The 19,858-nt window shown below is 43.7% G+C and overlaps 1 protein-coding gene across 1 annotated transcript in view; it reads right to left on the bottom strand.

The window, feature by feature from the left end:
* The window catches only part of ADAMTS9 (ADAM metallopeptidase with thrombospondin type 1 motif 9), a 76,345-nt gene that overhangs the window by 19,263 nt on the left and 37,224 nt on the right, over positions 1-19,858 (bottom strand). Inside the window, exons 22-29 of the mRNA XM_058032174.1 lie at positions 19,004-19,168; positions 18,014-18,133; positions 16,148-16,252; positions 15,835-16,002; positions 15,373-15,657; positions 14,562-14,723; positions 13,815-13,991; positions 1,296-1,463 (exon numbers count right to left, since the gene is read on the bottom strand). Coding sequence (XP_057888157.1) covers positions 1,296-1,463; positions 13,815-13,991; positions 14,562-14,723; positions 15,373-15,657; positions 15,835-16,002; positions 16,148-16,252; positions 18,014-18,133; positions 19,004-19,168 — 1,350 coding nt within the window. The remainder of the gene's footprint in view (positions 1-1,295; positions 1,464-13,814; positions 13,992-14,561; positions 14,724-15,372; positions 15,658-15,834; positions 16,003-16,147; positions 16,253-18,013; positions 18,134-19,003; positions 19,169-19,858) is intronic.

Below are 19,858 nucleotides of genomic sequence, written 5' to 3'. Positions count from 1 at the left end.
ATGATGCAGTGGAAAGCTGAGAATTTTAAACCACTTACTTTTACCAATTAGTATTAGTGTATTTTAATGCAATTGACAGACCATTACATTATTATGTTTACAATTATTAGTCAAAACTGCTTTCAGGAGTAGCCACTTAAATAAGGTGCAAATTGGATACCACAAGACTGTGTAATGGCCTTGCATTTTATTTTAGTCTGGCTCCTGTATAAAACTGAGGTTTCAATCCTGAAGGTAATAAAGCTAATAATATTGACTTAATTTCCAGTATGGGAGCAGTATTCTGGATTTCACAGGCTGGATGCTCCTATCCTCAGGTAAAGAGCCCAGACCTTGGTAACTGAACCTCCATGGTGAACAAGCACTGAGTCCTTTACCCATATAATGGTAAACACTCCTATCCTGTGAATCCAAAGGTAAGGATTAAAAAAACAACTAATACAAGTCTGAAAACAATCACAGATCATTAATGGGTTTGCTGTCCTTTTTATTAGTGGACATTAATCAAAGCATGGTGTCCTACTCCTAACATTTGCATGTGTGCCTGTGGCAATGTGAATGGTTTGTCTTTCAGGAAACTGAAATACCTCAAGAATGGGTGTTTTGTACCTAAATTTGGAAGACAGAATGCAAGGGAACACGATGCCTTACAAGTTAACAGTTCATTTAGTCTGGGATTTTCAATAATTCCTCTGATTAGCATGCTAATGAGGTAGAGGGAAAAGCAAAGTTCAGAGTTAAAAATGTGATGCAGCAGATTCAAGGTGATGACAAAGACATTATTTTCAGGAAAAAAGGATTCAAGGTATGCTTTCAGCAAGCAAGAAGTTTAATAACTCAAAATACTTTTTTATTTCCAGCAGCCTCTGATCTATGCATGACTGTCTGACTTTTTAACAAGGGAAAATCAAGCAATGAGTTTATTGCTCAAAACTAAGGAAGATTTTACTAGAGATATGATATTTAAATTATATTTAAAACATGAATAAATAGTAGATTCTCTTTAATATTATATACTAATGATGTTTCTAGCAAAAACCTAAAATTTTGGAATTTGAAAACGAGGAATTTGCTTTCAGATAGACACTAAAAGCAAGCTGCCTAGTTTTCAGCTGGTACAAATCTGTGCTGCTCCACTGCTGTCCATGAAGCTGCACTGTTTTACACCAGGATCTGGCCCCAAACCTTCACCCTGAATAATTCATGAGGACAGAAGTGACTAGAAAACCAGGCTCTAACCAATTTGATGGAGGAGGAATACCAAAAGGTGCAAAAGGGTACACAAGATGTCTCACCTGGCCCCAATCTCCTGCTTTCCACTTCGGACATCTGCCCCCTCTGCATTTCTTTTGCACGTTGGGCTTAGCAAGGTGTTTACAATTCTCTTCTTCTACATGCCTCCCTTCCTTTGACAAACAGTACACACTGCGGTGCTTTTGGCCCCTTCCACAGGAGACAGAACACTGTAAATATAAAGTAATAACAGATCAGCTTGCACACTCATACAGGGCCATGGCTACCCAGGGCATTTTCTTTTAGCTGGACCAAAAGGCACCTCCCCAGGTCTCCAGCAGGCTACACAAAGCTTGAGGGGAGTGCAGGCATTTCATACTGTGTGATATCCTTGGTCAAAGCTCCAAAAAATGCCAGTATCAAAACAGAGAAAACAGCTGACATTCAGCAGGGATAACAGCCTGGATTCCTGGCATTGCTCCAGTCCTTTCAAAGGAGCAGAGTCATCTTACAGGGATCAAGGCAGGAGCCCTCAGTATCTACTTAGAACAACTTGAAATGAACCATTTCCATTTACCTTGGTACAAAGGGATGTCAAATATTGGTAAATCAGGAGGGTAAAGTGTGCGCTGCACCTTCACAGAGGGAAATAACTGCACAAAGGACAAGGCAGAAAAGTGCAGCATTTCCTTGTCCTTGGTACAAAAGTTCGTGTTTGTTTTATCAGTGTAGTCTGACTTTTCTTTTTTCCTTCACTAAACAGACTGAAACCAGGACATGTTCATCCTTAAGATTTATGCATTTTGAAAACAACTCAGAAGGTGGCAAGAAGGCAGAGCCTGGAGAATCAAAGCAAAAAGCAAACCAGCAGGTATGTTAGCTGCAAGCTTTGTAGTGAAGCAACTAATTTCAACCTCCCTCTGCAGGTTCACTGAACTTTTTCAAATGTGACCACTTCTGGCATGCAAACCCCAAGCAACTTCACTTTGATTTCAGATTAGTCTCCTCCAAAGATTTAGGAATCAAAGGGGTCTGGAATCACGACACGAATTTAATATGACAGTTTCATGTAGAACAAGCCTCTTACTCAGCATGATGCACCCAGAGACTCAGCTTCCATTTCTTCATTACATGCTACACCATGAGCATACTGGTTTAATCCTTGAAGGCAAACACACTGTTCTAACCATCCCTCCATATAAAATGTTCTGCTTTCTTTTCAGAATGGAGAAAACATGCAGAAATGAGGCTTCAACCTTCATTTTGGAGTCACTCCATCAGTACATTTCCCAAGAAAAATATTACAGCTTAAGCTCTTCCCAGCCTATAAATACATTTGAACCCTAAAAAATTTATATATATAGCAGCTCTGGAAGATCCACTAGAATAGAAATTGGCATATACATTGACACCTGTGAATATTTTATATTACAGCCCTACTTACAGCTCATTCAGCTCACAAAGAATCAGCAAGAGAGCAGTTTCTAAATGGAAAAATTCAGACCAATGTGGAGAAAAATGGATGTAGCTCTAAAAACCAGATATTGATGCTTAAAAGCTTGTATAAATGATGCCTTGAAAAAGGTTGTTTTCCTGCTGCAGGAGTGTTACAGATTGACAAAAGATCACTGAGGTCCTGTTGATCAACAGCTTTAAGAGCCATTAATGATGCTCCTCCCAGAGGCTGAGCAGGGATAGCTGCCTCTGAGTTTTCCTGAGCCCAGGAAAAAGATAGCCCAAAAACCCCAACATCCAACCTTGCACTGAAAAACAGAAGAAATGTTGTCCCTTGCAATAAAATAAAACTGCCATGAGTTACCCAGACCCATAAACTTCTTTTCTTTAGCATCAAGAGAAGAAATATCAAGCTAATGTTATCCCTATTTTTATAAGCCTTCAAATTTCATCAGAAGTTAATTTTTTCATTTTCTCTACTTCTCTCCTCAGGCAATGAAAGTCAGCAGCAAGACAGAAATGTCACATCCTACAGAACCCATTTTTAAACTTCTAGTATTTTCATCCACTTACTGTCTGTGGACTAAACACCAACACTGATGCTTAAACAAAAATTCAAGTGCTCCTTGGAAAACAGGCTTCATGCAGGTTGTGCCACTTTACTATGACAGCCAAAGCTAAAGAGTAAATTTACAGCATTGATCAGGACTCTCTCATGTCCCACATCCTGAGCTGATACAGCCCAGAGTATCCTTAATTTACAAAACACATGGGATGCCACTACTTATCCTAAAGTAAGACAAACCACACTGTGCAACAATGCAAGCACCTTTCTGGGGACCCGAAGCTGGTTGATAAATACTTGATCTCACAAACAATTTGGTCCTAGCTATTTCCAAAGTTATTACTCCCCTACAAAATGCTGAACTTTGGCGTGGAGCCTGGTTCTGACATTTATCTCATGATCCCATGATCAAACAAGTCTGCGTGCAAACCTCGGTGCACTCAGAGGTTGAGACATAATTTGCTTAATTTTTTTAATACTTAAATGTAATTCCCAAGATGCTGGAATGAATCATTTCTATGTCTGCCTTTAATATAAATCAAATTTAGGCAGCTGTGCATTTTCAGATCTAAACCACCCGTTTGCTTTCATGCACATTTGAGTTATGATCTCATTTGCACTGACAGAAAAGAAAGGTTGAATAATCTAATTTAACCAAGTATCACAGACTGAAAATTCCTTTGCAAAGAGTCTACTTAATAACTGCCATCTAATTCATCTCAGGTATTCAACTTTTATCTGGCACATAGATTTTAAGCATGTGTGAGCCACATGCAAAGCATAATTTAATAGTGGGCTGCATCTCAACACCATGTGAGTCCAGGAAGTTCTACACCCAACTACCACCACCAGCCTCATCATTTATTATGGACCCTGGATAAACTTTGCATTCCATTAACAGGATTTTTCGTGGCTGCAAATGCTGCCTGCTTATGGTACCCACCAATACAATGAGGTAAGCTTTGACCTTGCCTTCCTCAAAACATTTGGGAAAATCACTGCCTTCACATTCCTCTTTTTCTTGAGCTTTTTTCCCACACCTCCCATAAAAAATGCTTCCAAGTACTGGGGGCAGATGGTGGCTCTCAGGAATCACAGCCTCACCTTATCCAAGGTTTTCTGAGTCAACAGAAAAGCCTCTGCCGGTTTTAAGCACCTCTGGGCCAGCCCTGAAGGTGTAGCTTAGGTAATGTATGGAATTTTTTCACTAATCAGCTTCCTGAACTCCAGGATCACATGCACTTGGGCATGTCTGTGGTCACATTGCCTCCACCTCCACTTGGGTGTGGGAAAATGCTGCCCTGAAAGGCAGTTTACGGCCTGTGATTGAGGCACAACAGCAAACAGCACCCCTGGATGAAACTGGGAGGACAGCCAGGCATGTTTCTGGTTTTTAACAGAACATAACAAATTGTTATGTTTCTGTAAAAAAACCACCAAAAAGTTCGTGGTGCATAAAGTAATAAAGAAACAGTATTTTGAAAAATCAGCTATAGCCATCACTCTAAAACTCTAGCAAACCTTCCCCTTGTTATTATCTTTATTATCTCTTAAACCCACCAGAGTTGCACCTGGCACTTTACACGGAGAACAATAACAAAAGAACTTTCCTAAGAGCATTAGGATCAAAGCACTTAGCACAGATTTAAGGGCTTTATGTTTATTGCGTGATTTGTGTTAACCTACCAAGAACTGGAGATTGGCATGCTGCTGATATTTTCAAATAAATATACTCCCTAGTTTAAATAAATTCAAGGAAAAAGGTTTAAATAAATACAGCAGAAATATTTCCATATCAACTGTTTCCATAAAGGTCAGAACACGATGCTAAACATCTGCCATGCCTTGCTCTGCTCGTGTTTTTGTTTCCACAGAAAAATTATTTTCTGTTTCAGAGTTTAGGAGATGATCATTCTGTTTTACCAAGTGTGTGCAAATTGCTTTAAAATAACCCTTTCTGTATTTCCTGATCTCATTGTTTGGGAGATGAGGGTACCTCTTGTTCATTAAGACCTGTCTAAAATAGATGGGCTGCTACTTGATGCACAGGGCTGGCAGCAGGCAAAAAAAACCCCAAAAAAACCAGAATATGTTCAAAATCGCTTAAAAATCTGTACAAAATCTGGTGAATTTCTGGGAGTGGAGTCAGTCCAGCACCAAGAGGACTCAAGAGCCCTGGGCACAAATGAAGAGATCTCAGCAAGAAAAAGGCATCACAGAGCCGCCAAGAAGAAATGGAATAACTGCTCCTTGAAAACTTTGTGCACTGAAGGGGCAGCTCCACAAAGGGCAGAAGGGCACATCCCAAGCAAGAACCTGGGAAAACTCTCCCCCAGAAGTGAAAAGCTGCAGAAATGCTGTCAGACCACTTTTCAGACCCACTGTGCACAGCCGACAGCGATTTGGGAGGTATTTAAGACAATGAATGCAAGCTGTGGTGATCACCCAGTGAATTCCCAAAGATAGGAATGATAGCTCAGCAAGGCAAGGCTGGGAAGGATTAGACTGAAAATGGCTTTATCAGATTCTGCCAGGAGCAACTTTTTGGAGGAAATTAAAATCAATCCTTGTAGATTTAGACTGCCCCACATTAAGGATTTTATGGAAAGTCAGCAGCTGTAAGTAAGCCCTGGTTCATCCTTTCCAACAATCTGAGACAAAACGTGTTGGATGAAATAAAGCAGAAAAGCAACAGAGCCCTCCAATGCTTTACATCCATTTTCCAAGAGGGCTGTGCTCCTGGATGCCAGCAAACTTCTCCAACAACAAGCAAACCCAACAATGTACCCTCACAGCTACCTGTCAGCAGCCTCTTAGTCTGTGTCACCTTTTACCACCACTAACACTGCTGCTGTCAGATACTGAAACCATATCCCAGTGACTTCTGTACCTCTGAAGTCCCTGAGCACAAAGGACATCAACAGACATGACCAAGGAAAGCCTGGATCCTTCCTCACCAGCTGAATCTTCACCAGGAATCTTAAAATGCTGGAACCTTTGTGAGCTGTTTAGCAACAGGGGGTCTGTGGCTTCCAAACCAAACCAGCTTCACAACAGCAAGGTGTTTCAGCAGGTAATTCCCTTGGCTTCAGGGGGACAGGCTGAAAGCAAGGCTGCAGCACTTTAGGAGATGTTTAGGAAATGTTTATTGCTGCTCTGAAGCCTTGTTTCTGCCATCAGTGTGTTTTATCAAGGTTTTGTGCCCATCTGCCTTGGTATGGTGAGAAATCCCTAAAGTTGGGTGGGGATACAAGCAGGGCAGGAGTCACCCAGCTTGGCCTTACTTTCCTCACAAACTAAGGAGCCATGACTAAAGACACATGGTGCTGAGTGTGTATGGTCATGGTGATTTTAGCTGGTGCATGGCCAAAGAGTACCCGTGCTTCTTGTACATTTAAAAAGAAGATGGATCTCTACATTTAAGGGAGGGCAAATGGACCAGAGACCTGAAAAAAACATACCAAAGCACTGCACTGCAGTTCTGAAAGAGGTTTTAGAAATGTTTCATCCAAATTGATTCCTCAGAGAAATGGGGTGATTGAAAAACAAGGCACAAACATTAGGGATTTTGGAATGTATAGTCTGAATGTGTTTGTGAGCACTGTGCAGAGCCCCTGTGGAAGTGTTCTGAGGAGCCCTCCTAGAGCTGGAGCACAGCCCCTAGTCTGAACAGGAGCAGGCTTTGCCCTGGTATTCCCAAGGAGCCCTCATTGCCCTGGGCATGGGCAAGAGGGAACTTCCCTGCTGGCCTGTCCTGTCTCTGCAGTGCCCACAGGGTCTCCATCCTCCAGAGGCTCTGGTCTTGGCTTGGAGCAGAGGCACAGAGCTTCCCAAATCATTACTGCAAAAGGAAGAAATCTAAAAAAAAAAAACACTAAATCTTCACCTTCCCACCACCAAACTCAGCTGCAGGGACTGGTGAGTGGCCTCAGATGATGTCTTATAACACATTAAAAAAAAACAAACAAACCAAAAAAACCCAGAAAAAGAAAAGAAGAAAATTTATCAAGAAAAGGGTCCAATTTGATGTGTTGCTGCAAGGGAAGAAAGAGCTGGTGTGTCTGGAGCCCATTGCTCCAGCACAAATTGCCCAGAGGAAAGGATGCTCTTGGGTTCTTTAACTCCTGCAAGATTTAAGGCCTGAGTGCCAAAGTCAATACAATAATTTCCCCAAGCTGGGAAACCTCACAAGATATATGACAGAAAGAGGTAACTGCAGCAGGAGAAGCCACGCATCTCCTCTTCTGCAGCATCCACCCAGTAAGCAGCACCTTCTCCCTCTCTTTTCCCTGCCCTGTTACACCACAAAAGACTTCACCAGGCACAGAAATTAGCAGGGCTGTGGGCACACAAAGCTCTCCTAAAAGCTGTGTCCCTGTCCTGCTCCACACTATTTACCTTGAACAACAAACTAAAGCCCCACAGAGCCACTGCAGGTCTGATGGCATTTCCTCAAACTGGGAGGAGATGTGTGAGCTACCTAAGGACACCAATACAGTGGGATGTGGAAGGTGCTGATGAAACCCATTTTCCATGCTGTGGCACTTCTAGGAGAGTACCAATTGAAGCAGCAAGGTGCCTCAGCTAACTGACACTTCATATTTCTAGGGAACAGTGGTACTACAATGCCATTTAGATATTCTGTTCCAGAACAGGATTTTTCTGTGTTGGATGCAGTAAAACACAAAGTAAAGAGCTCTCCAAAAAATGTCAGCCCTGTTTCACAGGTGTGCATCACGCTGGGGGGTTGTAGGAGCACTGGGCTGCTGCTTGTTCCCCATTTTATTTATCCTTAATGCACTAGGGATAAATATTGCTAACCTGTACATGGTCTTGGGCATCAGACAGATTTTCATCCATGCTGCTGGCTCATTCACCTCCCCTGTGAGCTAGTAAAATTAAAATATGAATAGAGCTTTAAGTGTCATTGGAACAGGACTGATTACACCATTTTTTTCTTAATAACTGCACAAATCAGTCACTGGGAAAGTTAGAAGCACAGTAAATCTCTTTGTGCCTAATGTCCCTCATTGTTATACATCCTTGTTTCTAAATCCCTAGGATCTGAGGGACAGCAATGATTGCAGTGTGGAGTTTAGAGTGTGACTCTGGAAAATGGGCAAAACTGCAGGCAGACTCCCAAAACCCAGCTCAGGGATATGCCTGGAGATGCTGCATTTCACAGCTCATCCCTGGAAGTGTGTTACTGCTTCTATGTGTCCCTTGCAGCCCAATGAATTCCTGTGCTCAGAGCCAGTGCTTTGGGAGACAAATATTCCCAGCAATTGCCCTTTTATTTATTGCTTTATTTCTCCTGTGAGGGCCTGTGCAGATGTGCAGGAGATCTGCAGCCAGGGATGGGCCACCCATAACACAAGGCCTGAAGCCAGCCATTGATGAACAGCAGCCTCACCACTTCTTGGTTGAGTTTAGGCCTAGAAAATGACTATTTCATTGAGAAAACATGTAAGGGAGGAGGTGTAAAAAGGCAACCACAGAGGCATGCCAAATGCAGCCAAACAGCCACTGCACTATGGGAGGAAAGAGACTGCTCTGAGTGGGAAAGTGCTCTGAGGAACTTGGGGGAAAGATGTACTGTCTGGGGGCAAAGGGATAAGAAGGTTTTAAAGATACCTGAAAATAACCTTTGTGAGCCTAACCACTGGCCCAGCTCCTGTCTGTGCTGGCAGTGGCAACAGGAGAGGTTGTTAAAGGACAGCAGATGAGATCCTCTGCAGCTCCTTTCCCTGGTCCTTCCCCTGCATTTATTCACTGGATTAAGGAGGTCAGGAAGGGACATTGCTGACCAGTCCTTTTGCTTCTCCATTACACTAAAAGGTCATGAGGGGTGTAAAGACCAATGGTGGCTTGCAAGGGGGAGAGTGGATTGCAACAGCTGAGATTTAAGTTGCAGGAAATCAGCCCTGTGAGGAGCTGATCCAGGAATCACTAAGGTGCTGGCTCAGTGTTAAGCACACAGTGCCCCAGGGTGGTCCCTCACCTGCAGGGTGTACTGATGGGCTTCCATGGTTGTTCTCCTGCTGATGGAGCATCAACACCAGCAAAGAGGAGACAGAGAACTGATTACAAAAGTATACCTATACAGTTCTCTCCTTTTTTTAAGTAGAAACAGAACAATGAAAGATAGTGATAATAGGCAAAAAATAAAAATGGAAAGGAAAACAAAATGAGGAGATTTTAGGGTAAAAAGAGATTAAAAAAATGATGTGACTCTACTGGACAGCTGGGTACCACTGGCTTTGCCCACCTGTGATTGCCTTGGAGCCACCAGCTCAGTGAGCACTGAGGTGAGGAGAGAGATGCATGAGCATCCATCACCACTGCCTCAGAGGAGCAACAGGCTGAGACTCTTCAAACAAAACCCCAAGAGCAGTTCAGCAATGCTGCTGTCACAGAAAATTCATTTTCTGCAGAGGACAAGAATGGAACAGCAGAGTTATATACACTTGCAACCAAATCTGTCCCTGGCTATCACTTCTGCCTTAGCAAGACCTGATATCCTGCCTGCTATGAACATTATCAGAACAATGACACAGAGAATATTGCTGTTGAGCAGCCTATTTCCAGCCAGCTGCACGGGGAAGACATTTTGCAAACAACATGTTGGGCTTTGACAGAATTAAATACAAATCACCCAAAGTTTGCACTGACATCAACTTTAAGATTAAAATTCCAGAGTGCCAGCTGTCTGACACAGATGTTGGCCAGGCAGTTCTTCCACTTCCCAGTTCAGAGCTCCTTTGCTGCTCTATCCCTGTGTGCAACCAAAGAGCCCTGCAAAGCCATCAATGGCACCAGCTTCCCACCAAGGGAAACCAGTGATGCCCTAGCCCAAACCTGAACTCACATCCACAATAAGGGAGTTTGGAATTTAGCTGGTTAATGTTCTAATTACTTGACAGTAAGCTTCTGATTTTTTATTAGAGCAAAAGGCCCTCAAAGACTCTGATTCCAGCACCTCTGCCTACAGGATACAGAGCTGAGAAGCACTGAGAGCTGCACAACCACTACACCAGCAGCTTGAACTTCAGAAACCCAAGACTGACAAGTACCTGCCAAGCCAGACTACTTTTAAAATTATAATACTTTTTTGGAGAAAAACCCAAACCCCAAATAAATCTAAACCTCACCCACCCATTTTCCAGAGTTTAAAGTCAAATGATCACTGCCCTGTGCAGTGAAGCCCAAATGACTCACCCAACTGAAGCAGGGTGCTATAAGATAGAATTGTTTTACCTTATCTGTGACCATTTCCTAACTCAGAAAGAATGAGAAGCCCACAACAAGTTAATTCAGCATTGTTCCTAAATTGTATCAGGATACAGTTGGATATTAAGGCAAACTCAAAATATCAGAAATTATTGCATGGAGCAAATCTGCTCCAAAACAGGTTCTTTAAGGGAGGTTATGCATATATTTTATATATGTGCTATAAATATGGGTATATTTATTAAAACCAAACCTTGGGTTTTAAGTGAAACAATGGATAATTCTCATCGTGAACATCTCCCTCATCCTGGAGAACATGGCAAGATTTCCTCTCAGGATTCGAGAGTGTGTATGGAGATCTGCATTCATACCACAAAGCATTCAGAGGAGAAAAAACACTCTCTGTATTCTGGTGACAGTCAGTCAGCACGTTTTCTAAAGCATGGTTTTAATAAAAAGGTCAGGTCTATCACATGGTGTACAATTCTGCAATGGGGAAATACATCTTCTTAAATAAGCAAGGGAATAAAAGTGTCACCTCCTCTTAGTCCTCTTTGAACATACATTAAAATGACAAGACATCTCACCAGTTTCTTGTTGTAAAATTATCATTTACACATACAATCAGTTTTTCCATTTAATTATCTCTTCCAAACCTGGATTTAACCAGCCAGATAAAGATCACTTGTTTACTGTATAAAATCCCAGTGGAATTTTGCCCGAGGACTGCGGGTTGGGTGCTTCAGACTCTCTGCTTTAATTTGTAAGTATTTTATAGTACTAATTTCTCTGAAACTTGAGTAATGCTAAGCCAGTCAGATGATTGCAAGAAATTAGTTATCTAAACTTTGTAATTCATACACCTTTAACTGTGTTTGTTTAATCATTGAGAATGACAATTTCTGTTGGAGAACAAAGCAAGATAAAAGATGGAACATTGCAGAACCGTTTCAGAAAATTTAGCAGAAGTTACCAAAACTAAGTATATGATCTGAATTTAGCAAAAGACTCAAGAAATCATTATACAAATTCATTTATGATTACATTCTACTTGTCTTTAATTTTCACTGTTCAACATTAACATTAAACATTGTAAATGTATGCAATATTTATATAAAATTAAATAACAGTATTGGAAAAATAAATACACTTTTACATAAATACATAAATCCATACTGCTGAAGAGTTTCAGCTAATACTATACTCTTGTTTCAAAAGTGACCAAAAAAATATGGTAGTGACACTCCATCCCAAAAGATGAAGTATGTACAGCTACAGAATGATGTTTGCAACCGATGGCAGAGCTAAAGCAAGTTCAGGTGACACCACAGTAAAGAGGAAAATTTGGCCGTTACTACCTACAGTAGTAGCACGAGGTAGAAATACACGTGGAGTGTTCTGCTGGAGGGACACGAAGCCCTGGGGACCCCACAGATGCTTCTCAGTCTTCAAACAGCTCTGGGTCCCCTGTGTCAGAGCCCAAGGACAGCTCAGTAAATGTGACTGAAAAACCAAGTCAGTTCATGGCAATGACGGGGCCTCAGTCCTGCAGCCACTTCCCCAGGGCTCTGGCCCTGCACCAGCTGGGAGGAGACACTGCAGGCAGGACAGGGTGTCCCTGCCCTCCAACCTGTCTGCCAGATGTCCCACTTGCTCCCAGCAGAGCAAGGACAACCCACCACTGAGACTAATACATCAGAGTGGAGCCAAGGGAACTTTTCCTGGGTGAAAAGAAAACCACCAGACTAGAGGACTGCGCCCTGTGTTTCCAACACTGAGAAGAAGGTGCAGCCCTGGAGCCTGCTCCTCAACATCCACGAAGAATGAAACACAACTCTGTCCACACCTTTGGCTCTTGAAAATGGTCCAGCACAGGTAAAACAAAGTTGGAGGCATCTCCCAGCTGGCAAATCCTGTGGGGCAGCCAGCACACGCATCGCTACCTCTGCTTACCGCACCTTGCTCTTCCTTAGCACCAGTCAGGTTGATGGACAAGGGGTACATTAGCACCTCAAATGAAATATTTCATAGCACTGTCTCTTGTACTGGTGAAGCACCAGATACACACCAGTTCAGAAGGTTTATGGCTATTGCAGAGCTCACTGAGGTATGATAAAAATATTGAAGAGTGTTACTGAAGGCATCTGTGTTACTGAAAGCACCCACAGAAGGAGAGCAGGTTTTGGCAAGATGACTTTCCAAACTATGACAATTGAGGAAGTCCAGTACATTAAAAAACAGGCCTCTTTTTTCTTTTCCTATAAAGTGCTTTTGAATCAGATTTTTTTAAAAATTGTCTTCAAATGCTTTTATAACAAAATACACAATAAAGGTTTACATCTGTTTGAAGGCCACTCCAAAATGGACAGGTCTGTGGTTTTCCAGGGCTCCCGAAGCACCTCAGGTGGCACTTGCTTTGGTGCAGGTTCACAGAAAAGGTTGCTGCTCTGGGCAGGGACAGTTGCAAAGGTGTGGCACCCAAAACAGCACCCCAACCCTGCGGTTCAGGGCTGCTCTGCCCTCACAAGTGCATCTCTGTAGCAGACTCCTCCAGCAGCAAAGGAGCAAAGTAAGACACCTCTGCTCCAAATACTATTTTGCTATTGGGAAACTGCCAGGGTTTTAAGCCTTCCAACACCTGGCTGATCATTTGCTGGATTAGTGATAAAGCAGCAGCTGGAGATCAAGCTAGACAATCACTCTCCAGAACCAGAGAGATGCATGAGAATAGCTTACAGGTGCCTTTGCACTGTACATCACAGTCTTATTATATACACAGGAACAGAAATAGAGCACAGGTGTGAATGCACACGTTTCTATGTAGGTCTGTGTGTGGGCATGTGCCCACATGCACACACATCTATACACACTTACACATGCCTGGGAATTGATGCCATTTAGCACATTGTCCCCACTTCTCTTGCCTTTGGCAGAGAACAATCACCGCTAAACCAGTAGGTGCCCAGTGCAGTACTACCATTAAAGAGCAGAACAATTTAACTTCAATGGAAATGTACTGCTTAAATTCCAGGTTTAAATCCATATGCAAAAACTTCGCCAGAACCAAGATTCATAATGCACAGCACTTGCAAAGTGTAATAAAATGGACAAAGGTTGCTACTTAGCAGAAAGTGCCTTTTAAATTAAAGGACCAGAGCTCCCCTAATGTAAGCCCTTCCTGAATAGGTGTTATTCTGAATATATAGTAAATAATCCTCTGTAAGTGCAGTTTTAAGACATGAAGCATTAGCACCTTGGTTTGAAGCAAATTAATTGTTGTTAGGGGATATCTACAAAATAGTTCATAAAGAGAAAGAGTTTATGGTCGTACCGAGCTCCAAGGACCAGCACTCCAGGCAGCATCTCTAGGACAGTCCTGCACATTGCACTGCTCTCTGTCTGGTGGCTTGTCAAGGATTTCACAGCTCAGATCCGTAAACCTTTCTCCATTTGGGCGCTGGCACACCACCAGCCGTGTCCTTGTCCCTCCTCCACATGGCTTTGTGCACTGCAAGTCAGCAGAGGACAGAGCAATCACCGTTGGGACAGCAAAAACACTGTTCACCTGCTGCCCAAAGCACTAGCACCTCAAAAAACCAATGGTAGCTTCTGTTCCAAACTAACCCCCTCCAGCCAAATCCCTCTTGTGAGCCTCAGATGGACCTTCAGCTGCCTCAGCTTCTCTCCTCCTAAAGCTGTTCATGCTGCTCCACCATGATATTGCCCAACTCCATGTGATAACGGAGGTTTACATCTCCAATTGCTTATCTCAGATTAATTTTCAAAAGGAAGCAGTGCTTTTGTTAAAAAAAAGGCCTTTAGTTAAACTAGGCTTCTCTTAAAAAAAAAAATCTTCATTTTTGTAAAACTTACTCTTGCTTGGGAAGAAAGTTTTCCCATGACAAATGAAAATACCACCCAACAACTGCTTGAGTTCACTCATTTATCAGAGGCTGCCCTTCAAGTTCCAATCCTTCTAATAAATGTCACCACAATAGCCCTCTCTTCTCCCATTTTTCAGCCACCTGCTAATGAAAGTCTTGCCCTGGGCAGGGAGCCCAGATGTGAGTGCACTCACCTCTCCCCAGTTGCCATAGGCCCACTGAGGGCAGGGGCCAGACTCGCAGGATCTCTGCTCCATGGGTTTGCTTTTCTCATCGCAGTTATTTGCAGTGTATCCATTTTCATCCTGGCACACCACGACCCGCCGCTGGAACCCCCCTGCACACGTGCTAGAGCACTGGAAGACACAATTGCCCAGAGCTTCATTTACTCCAGGAATAGGCTAGCATTCTCAGCTCCTTCCCAGTGCCTTGCACTGTGGGAATGCACTGCTAGAAGTTTAATTCATCTAACAGGCATTATTAAACTTCAAAACCCAGCTATGGCTAATAGCAGTGCAATGACTTAGGTGCTGACTAAGCAAAGAAAGTAAACACCAGCCTAGTTTTAAGCAGGTGAGTAATCCCTGTTGCAGTGTCTGACATCCCATTTGTGCTCAATTCCCTTTAGAGACTTCCATGATAAAGCATTGCATACTGTTTGCAGTGAGAGGAGCTGGCATCGAGGCTCTGCTGTGCTTTGGCAACAACCCTGCACAGCTGTAAAAGCCCCAGGAGACAGCCAAGAAGCAGAGGCCAGCCTTTGCCTCATGGAAAATGATGCTGTCAGCTATCTGCCTAGACTGCCTTGGAGATACAAGGTATGAGAGGCTGACAAGTGATGCTTGAGCCCTTCTGCAACACTTGCTTGTGTGAGCAGAGAGCAGTCAGTGGGAAGAAAGGTCCCTCTCTTGTTTCCCTTTGTGCTGACTTTAAAAAAATATAGATTAGCTTGGGAAAGAACCAAAACCCAATAAAACCCAGGCATAAGAGAATCAGGGCACTTACAGCACCCCAGGGGCCAATCCTCCACTGGTTGCCTCCTGGTATTTGTGCACGGTTTCGGTTGGGGCTGCCCCCAGGGTGCGGCTTGAGGCGATGGTCTGGATAGAGGAAAGGGGGGATGGGCCTGCCATAGTCATGGCTGTTTGGATGACAAGGAGACATGGAGCACTCTTGCTCGGTGGCAGGGAGGTCATCTGGGTCACACTCGCTCCTGTCCACCAGCTGGTCACTGTAATTGACGCAGATCACTTGTCGCGTTGCCTTACCTTGACCACAGGTCACTGAGCACTGCGTTACAGTGGGAAAAGGAGACACGGTCACATTTCCAGTCTTGAAAACCAGCTCTTGCTAATAATGAACAGCAGAAAACCCAAATAGCCTCACTTATAAAAGGGCAAGTGCGACAGATTAATGAAGCACATTTGCAGCAATGAGGTCTCTTGCAAGAGACAGCATGATGCTTACAGAGCTCCACTCCAAGGCCTTCCACTGCCCACATGGTGTCACGGTGCACGTTTCTGTGGCTGATGGCTTTGGAAGGTGGAAACAAGCTGACTCATCAGCCACGGAGCCCTGGTCATCCCGGCAGCTGACGTATCTCATCCGGGTGCCCTTCCCACATGTTGCAGAGCACTAGGGAAGAGCAAAGAGCACTTCACTAGGAAGCTGCTTGACATACATTGCAAGGACTTTGTAATGAAAAGTTGGGCATATGCACTTTAAAATATCACACTGTCTACTGTAAAATAATCCTGAAAGTATTGTGATGTGTGCTTACCGGTGTCCAGGATCCAAATCTCCACTGTGTCCTGTGAACACCTGATATGGCTCTCTTGGCTTCAGGACTATTTGGATGGGGAGGACATACAGCTATCTCACAGTCCTGTACAGGAAATACATGGGGGAAAAATAGGAAATAAAGAATTTGCAGATGTTTTGAATAAACCACCTCCTCTTCAACGTAATTATGGAGAATAGGCAACATCTTGAAACTCTGTGACCTGCATGCATTGTGCAGGCAGCTTCCTCCCTGCATCCCCTTGGTGAATCAGCAAAACTCAGCATCCTTTCCTGAGGCCTTCATATGGAATACCCAATGTGGACTTTTGACTTATAGGAACTCTGCAATAGAGATCCCTATAACCATGTGCCATCTCCATGCATTAAAACCAGATGTTTTTGAGGCAAAAGATGAAAGTTCATTAAATGTTCTGGCATGAACACACATCTGCAAAACAGCAACTTTATCTCCCTTCAAAGCTGCCTTCCTTCAGTGTGAGACCTGCAGCCCACACAATAAAGGTTATGCTGCTGATTGCAGCCCTTTGATTCCCTGCAGCCCACCAGACCACCTATATCCATGTGCTGATTTCCACCACACATCAAGCAATGTGAGGTTTTGGGGACAGACATGTCATTCTGCTCAGTCTTTGTACAATGCCTCACAGCAGGGCTCTGGTCCTGTCTGGACCTCCCAGGAGGTCTGGTGTCAGAAACTATGAACATCCATGACTTTACTCCATTGAGTAGTCTTTGCCAAAAAGGAAATTAAGAGTGATTGTCCCTGTGAGGGGGAGAGCAGCTTCTGACAAATGGTAAACCCAATTTCTGTTTTGCTGTGATTTCACTTATGCTGGAGGCATGCATGCCATATGATGGCTGCTGACAGGTGGGTTTGTTACCCCTTGACTGCAGTGCAACTGGTGTCCATACATGAGAAAAACAGCTCTTTCCCAAATGTTGTGGCCTTGGTTAAACTCTGAGCTCATGCAAGACTGAAGTTGCACAGGGCATGAACACTACAATCCTCCTAGATGACAGATAGATGGTAATGTTCTGTTTTATCCAGCTCCTCCAGACACCTTGGACATATCCTCTGTTTGAAACGGGAATTTACATGTTTGCTTCCAAGTACACAGCATGGAAAGCCTCTTCAGCAAATTTGCAAAAGGTGTGCAACATTTTTTAATTTATCTGGCCGGGGAGGACGTGTCTGGAACTGTAGCTGTCACAAACATTACATTGTCACATGCAGCAGACAAGAAATGGCCTCTTACCATCATTTGTGGTGAGGGGCAACAGCAACAGTCCTGCAGCCAGGCATCCTTGACTCCATGCAAGCCAAAGGAGGTGTCTGCTGTGTCAAAACCTGAACCTCTGAGGCCAGTAAATATGTCTCAACCTTGAGGTCTCTTGTTGCTATTCCAGATTAATCCACTGCAGATTCTTTAGCTCATGAGCTCTTAAGACTCCAGCAATAGTGCTGCATCTGAACACACCCTCACAACTCATTGCTAGAGCTCCATGGATATAAACCATAAGCAAAGGTAATTAATTTTCATCCAAAAAGCCCTGATACCTTCATAGGTTGTCTGTTGCCTTTCTGGCAATCTGGTGCTTCAGAGTGTAAGGTGAACCACATAGAGAGGATCTGGATGGGAACTCCCTGTTTATCTATCCCATTTCTACAAAAGCAGGGTGCTGTGCTGCATCTTTCCAACAACCATGAGCAGCCCAAAGTACTGCTCTTCATGGCTGGCATTCAGGGCAAAGCTTTGCTGCAGCAAGATGTCCCCTGAACCTGTAGCCTGGAAGCCTCTATACACACACTGGGAAGAGATGGAGACAAGAGAGCAGGATTTACCTGGGTATCTGTGGGCCTGGTTGCAGCATTACACTCATTATCATCCACCACTGACACGTAGGTGCCCACAACACACTTCACTGCTCTCATCTGGTAGCCTTGGCCACAAGTCACAGTGCACTGGGAGAAGATAGATGGGAGAAAAGAGCACTGGGTCTGAGTAGGTGCTTTGGTTAGAAAGTATTAATTACCCAGTCTTTGTTTAGGCACGTAGCAAAAGCAGCAAAAATTAAAGACAGTTTCCCTTCTGGTTTCTCTCCACTTCATGCATTTAGCTTTAAATTAGGTCAAAGTTTTAACTCGCTGCAGCCACCAGTGCCTTGCACGCTTCACTTGCTTCTTTGGGAAGGAAGGTGGAACACTGAAATTATTTACTTTGCTGCACACATTAGAAGCAGAGTCTGGTAGAACCTGTATGATATCCTTCTTTAAAACTGATTGTTCAGCCCCATGGTAGCACGAGCAGCTAATGAATAATTTTACTGATGGGAAATATGTCTGACTGGGACAACTGGTCTGGGTTTACTCCTGTTTTTTAAGTCAAGAGCTAACAGCTTTGTGAAAAAAGCAGATGCCAGAACACTCTGGGAGGAATGACTAACTTGTATATTAACAGAAAAAAACCTCCTCACTAACCCAGAAACTGGAAAACATTGAAAGCAACAAAAGTTATTCAACGTGAGCAGCTTTTCTGTGAAAATTAGGGCATGTATTTATGTGCCTAAATATGGATTTAGGAGCGTAACCTTGGAAACCTCTTTTTTTGAAAATCATGGCCAATTCAGTATGACAGAGATTAAATTTAGCACAAAGGGCAGGTACTGTTATTGCTGCCTATCCGCTGAACCCGAGCAAACAGAGGGCTGCTTTGGTGTGCAAATCAATTAACACAGTTATGCTGCTGAATCTGGATGAAAGGGCAGCACCCAGCCCCAGAGCCACCCTCATCCAGGTCCCCCCAGGCAGGAGCCCTGTGGGGCTGTGTGGTACCTGTCCCCAGGGCCCCACTTGCCACGAGGCACACTCCTGCTGCTGGCACATCTGCACCGACTCCGGCTTCGTCTTGGGGTCGCAAAACCTGTCGTTCAATTGATCTTCTCCAAACTGGCACCACGTCTGGCGGTGCTTATGCCCTTTTCCACAGGTGACCAAGCACTGTGAGGAGAAAAGTGCAAGCTCAGGTGGTGCTGGGGATGCACTGCCAGCTCAGCACCTACCCTGGCACTGGAAAATAAACCTGGAGATCTACTGCAATCACTGGTTAAAAAATATCCTGATGCTGAAGTGCAGCTCTTTAGCTAACATCAACATGAAAGACAGGGGAGTGTCTTGTCAAGAAGAAGATTGCTCTCAGGAGCTGGTCTAGAGCAGGGGCTGGATCATGGAGAGCAGAGTTGGTCTAGAATCCTTCAGCATGGGCAAAGTGAGACCACAAAGTTTCTCGAATTCCAGTAGCTCTGAGACACAGGACAAAGGCACAGCACTGCCCTGTGGGGTTTTAGCTGTGCACAACAGGGTGTTTCTAAAACACTTGTTCTTTCTGAGTGTGCATTTTAAGGGTCTTGGCTTCTGCAGGCTGTGAGCACTTCTCCCACTGCCCTGGTGTGGCTTGGACTGCCACCAACTCGAATCAGAAGATAGGTTTGGTAGAAAACAATCCCTGTTCCCATTTAATTGCATTCATTATGCCCTAAAAGAACATGATTCACAGAAACAAGAGAAATTTGGCTACAATGAAGATGAGCACCCTTTGAAGATTGTTCTCCAGGACCCCCAGTCCTGCTGCAGAGACAAACCTATCAAGATCATTTTGTTGCATTGCAAAAAACACCAGCAGCAGTGGAA

Source organism: Melospiza georgiana, chromosome 11 (assembly GCF_028018845.1).
Source record: "Melospiza georgiana isolate bMelGeo1 chromosome 11, bMelGeo1.pri, whole genome shotgun sequence".
Taxonomy (NCBI): Eukaryota; Metazoa; Chordata; class Aves; order Passeriformes; family Passerellidae; genus Melospiza; species Melospiza georgiana.
This window is presented reverse-complemented; position numbering and strand designations above follow the sequence as displayed.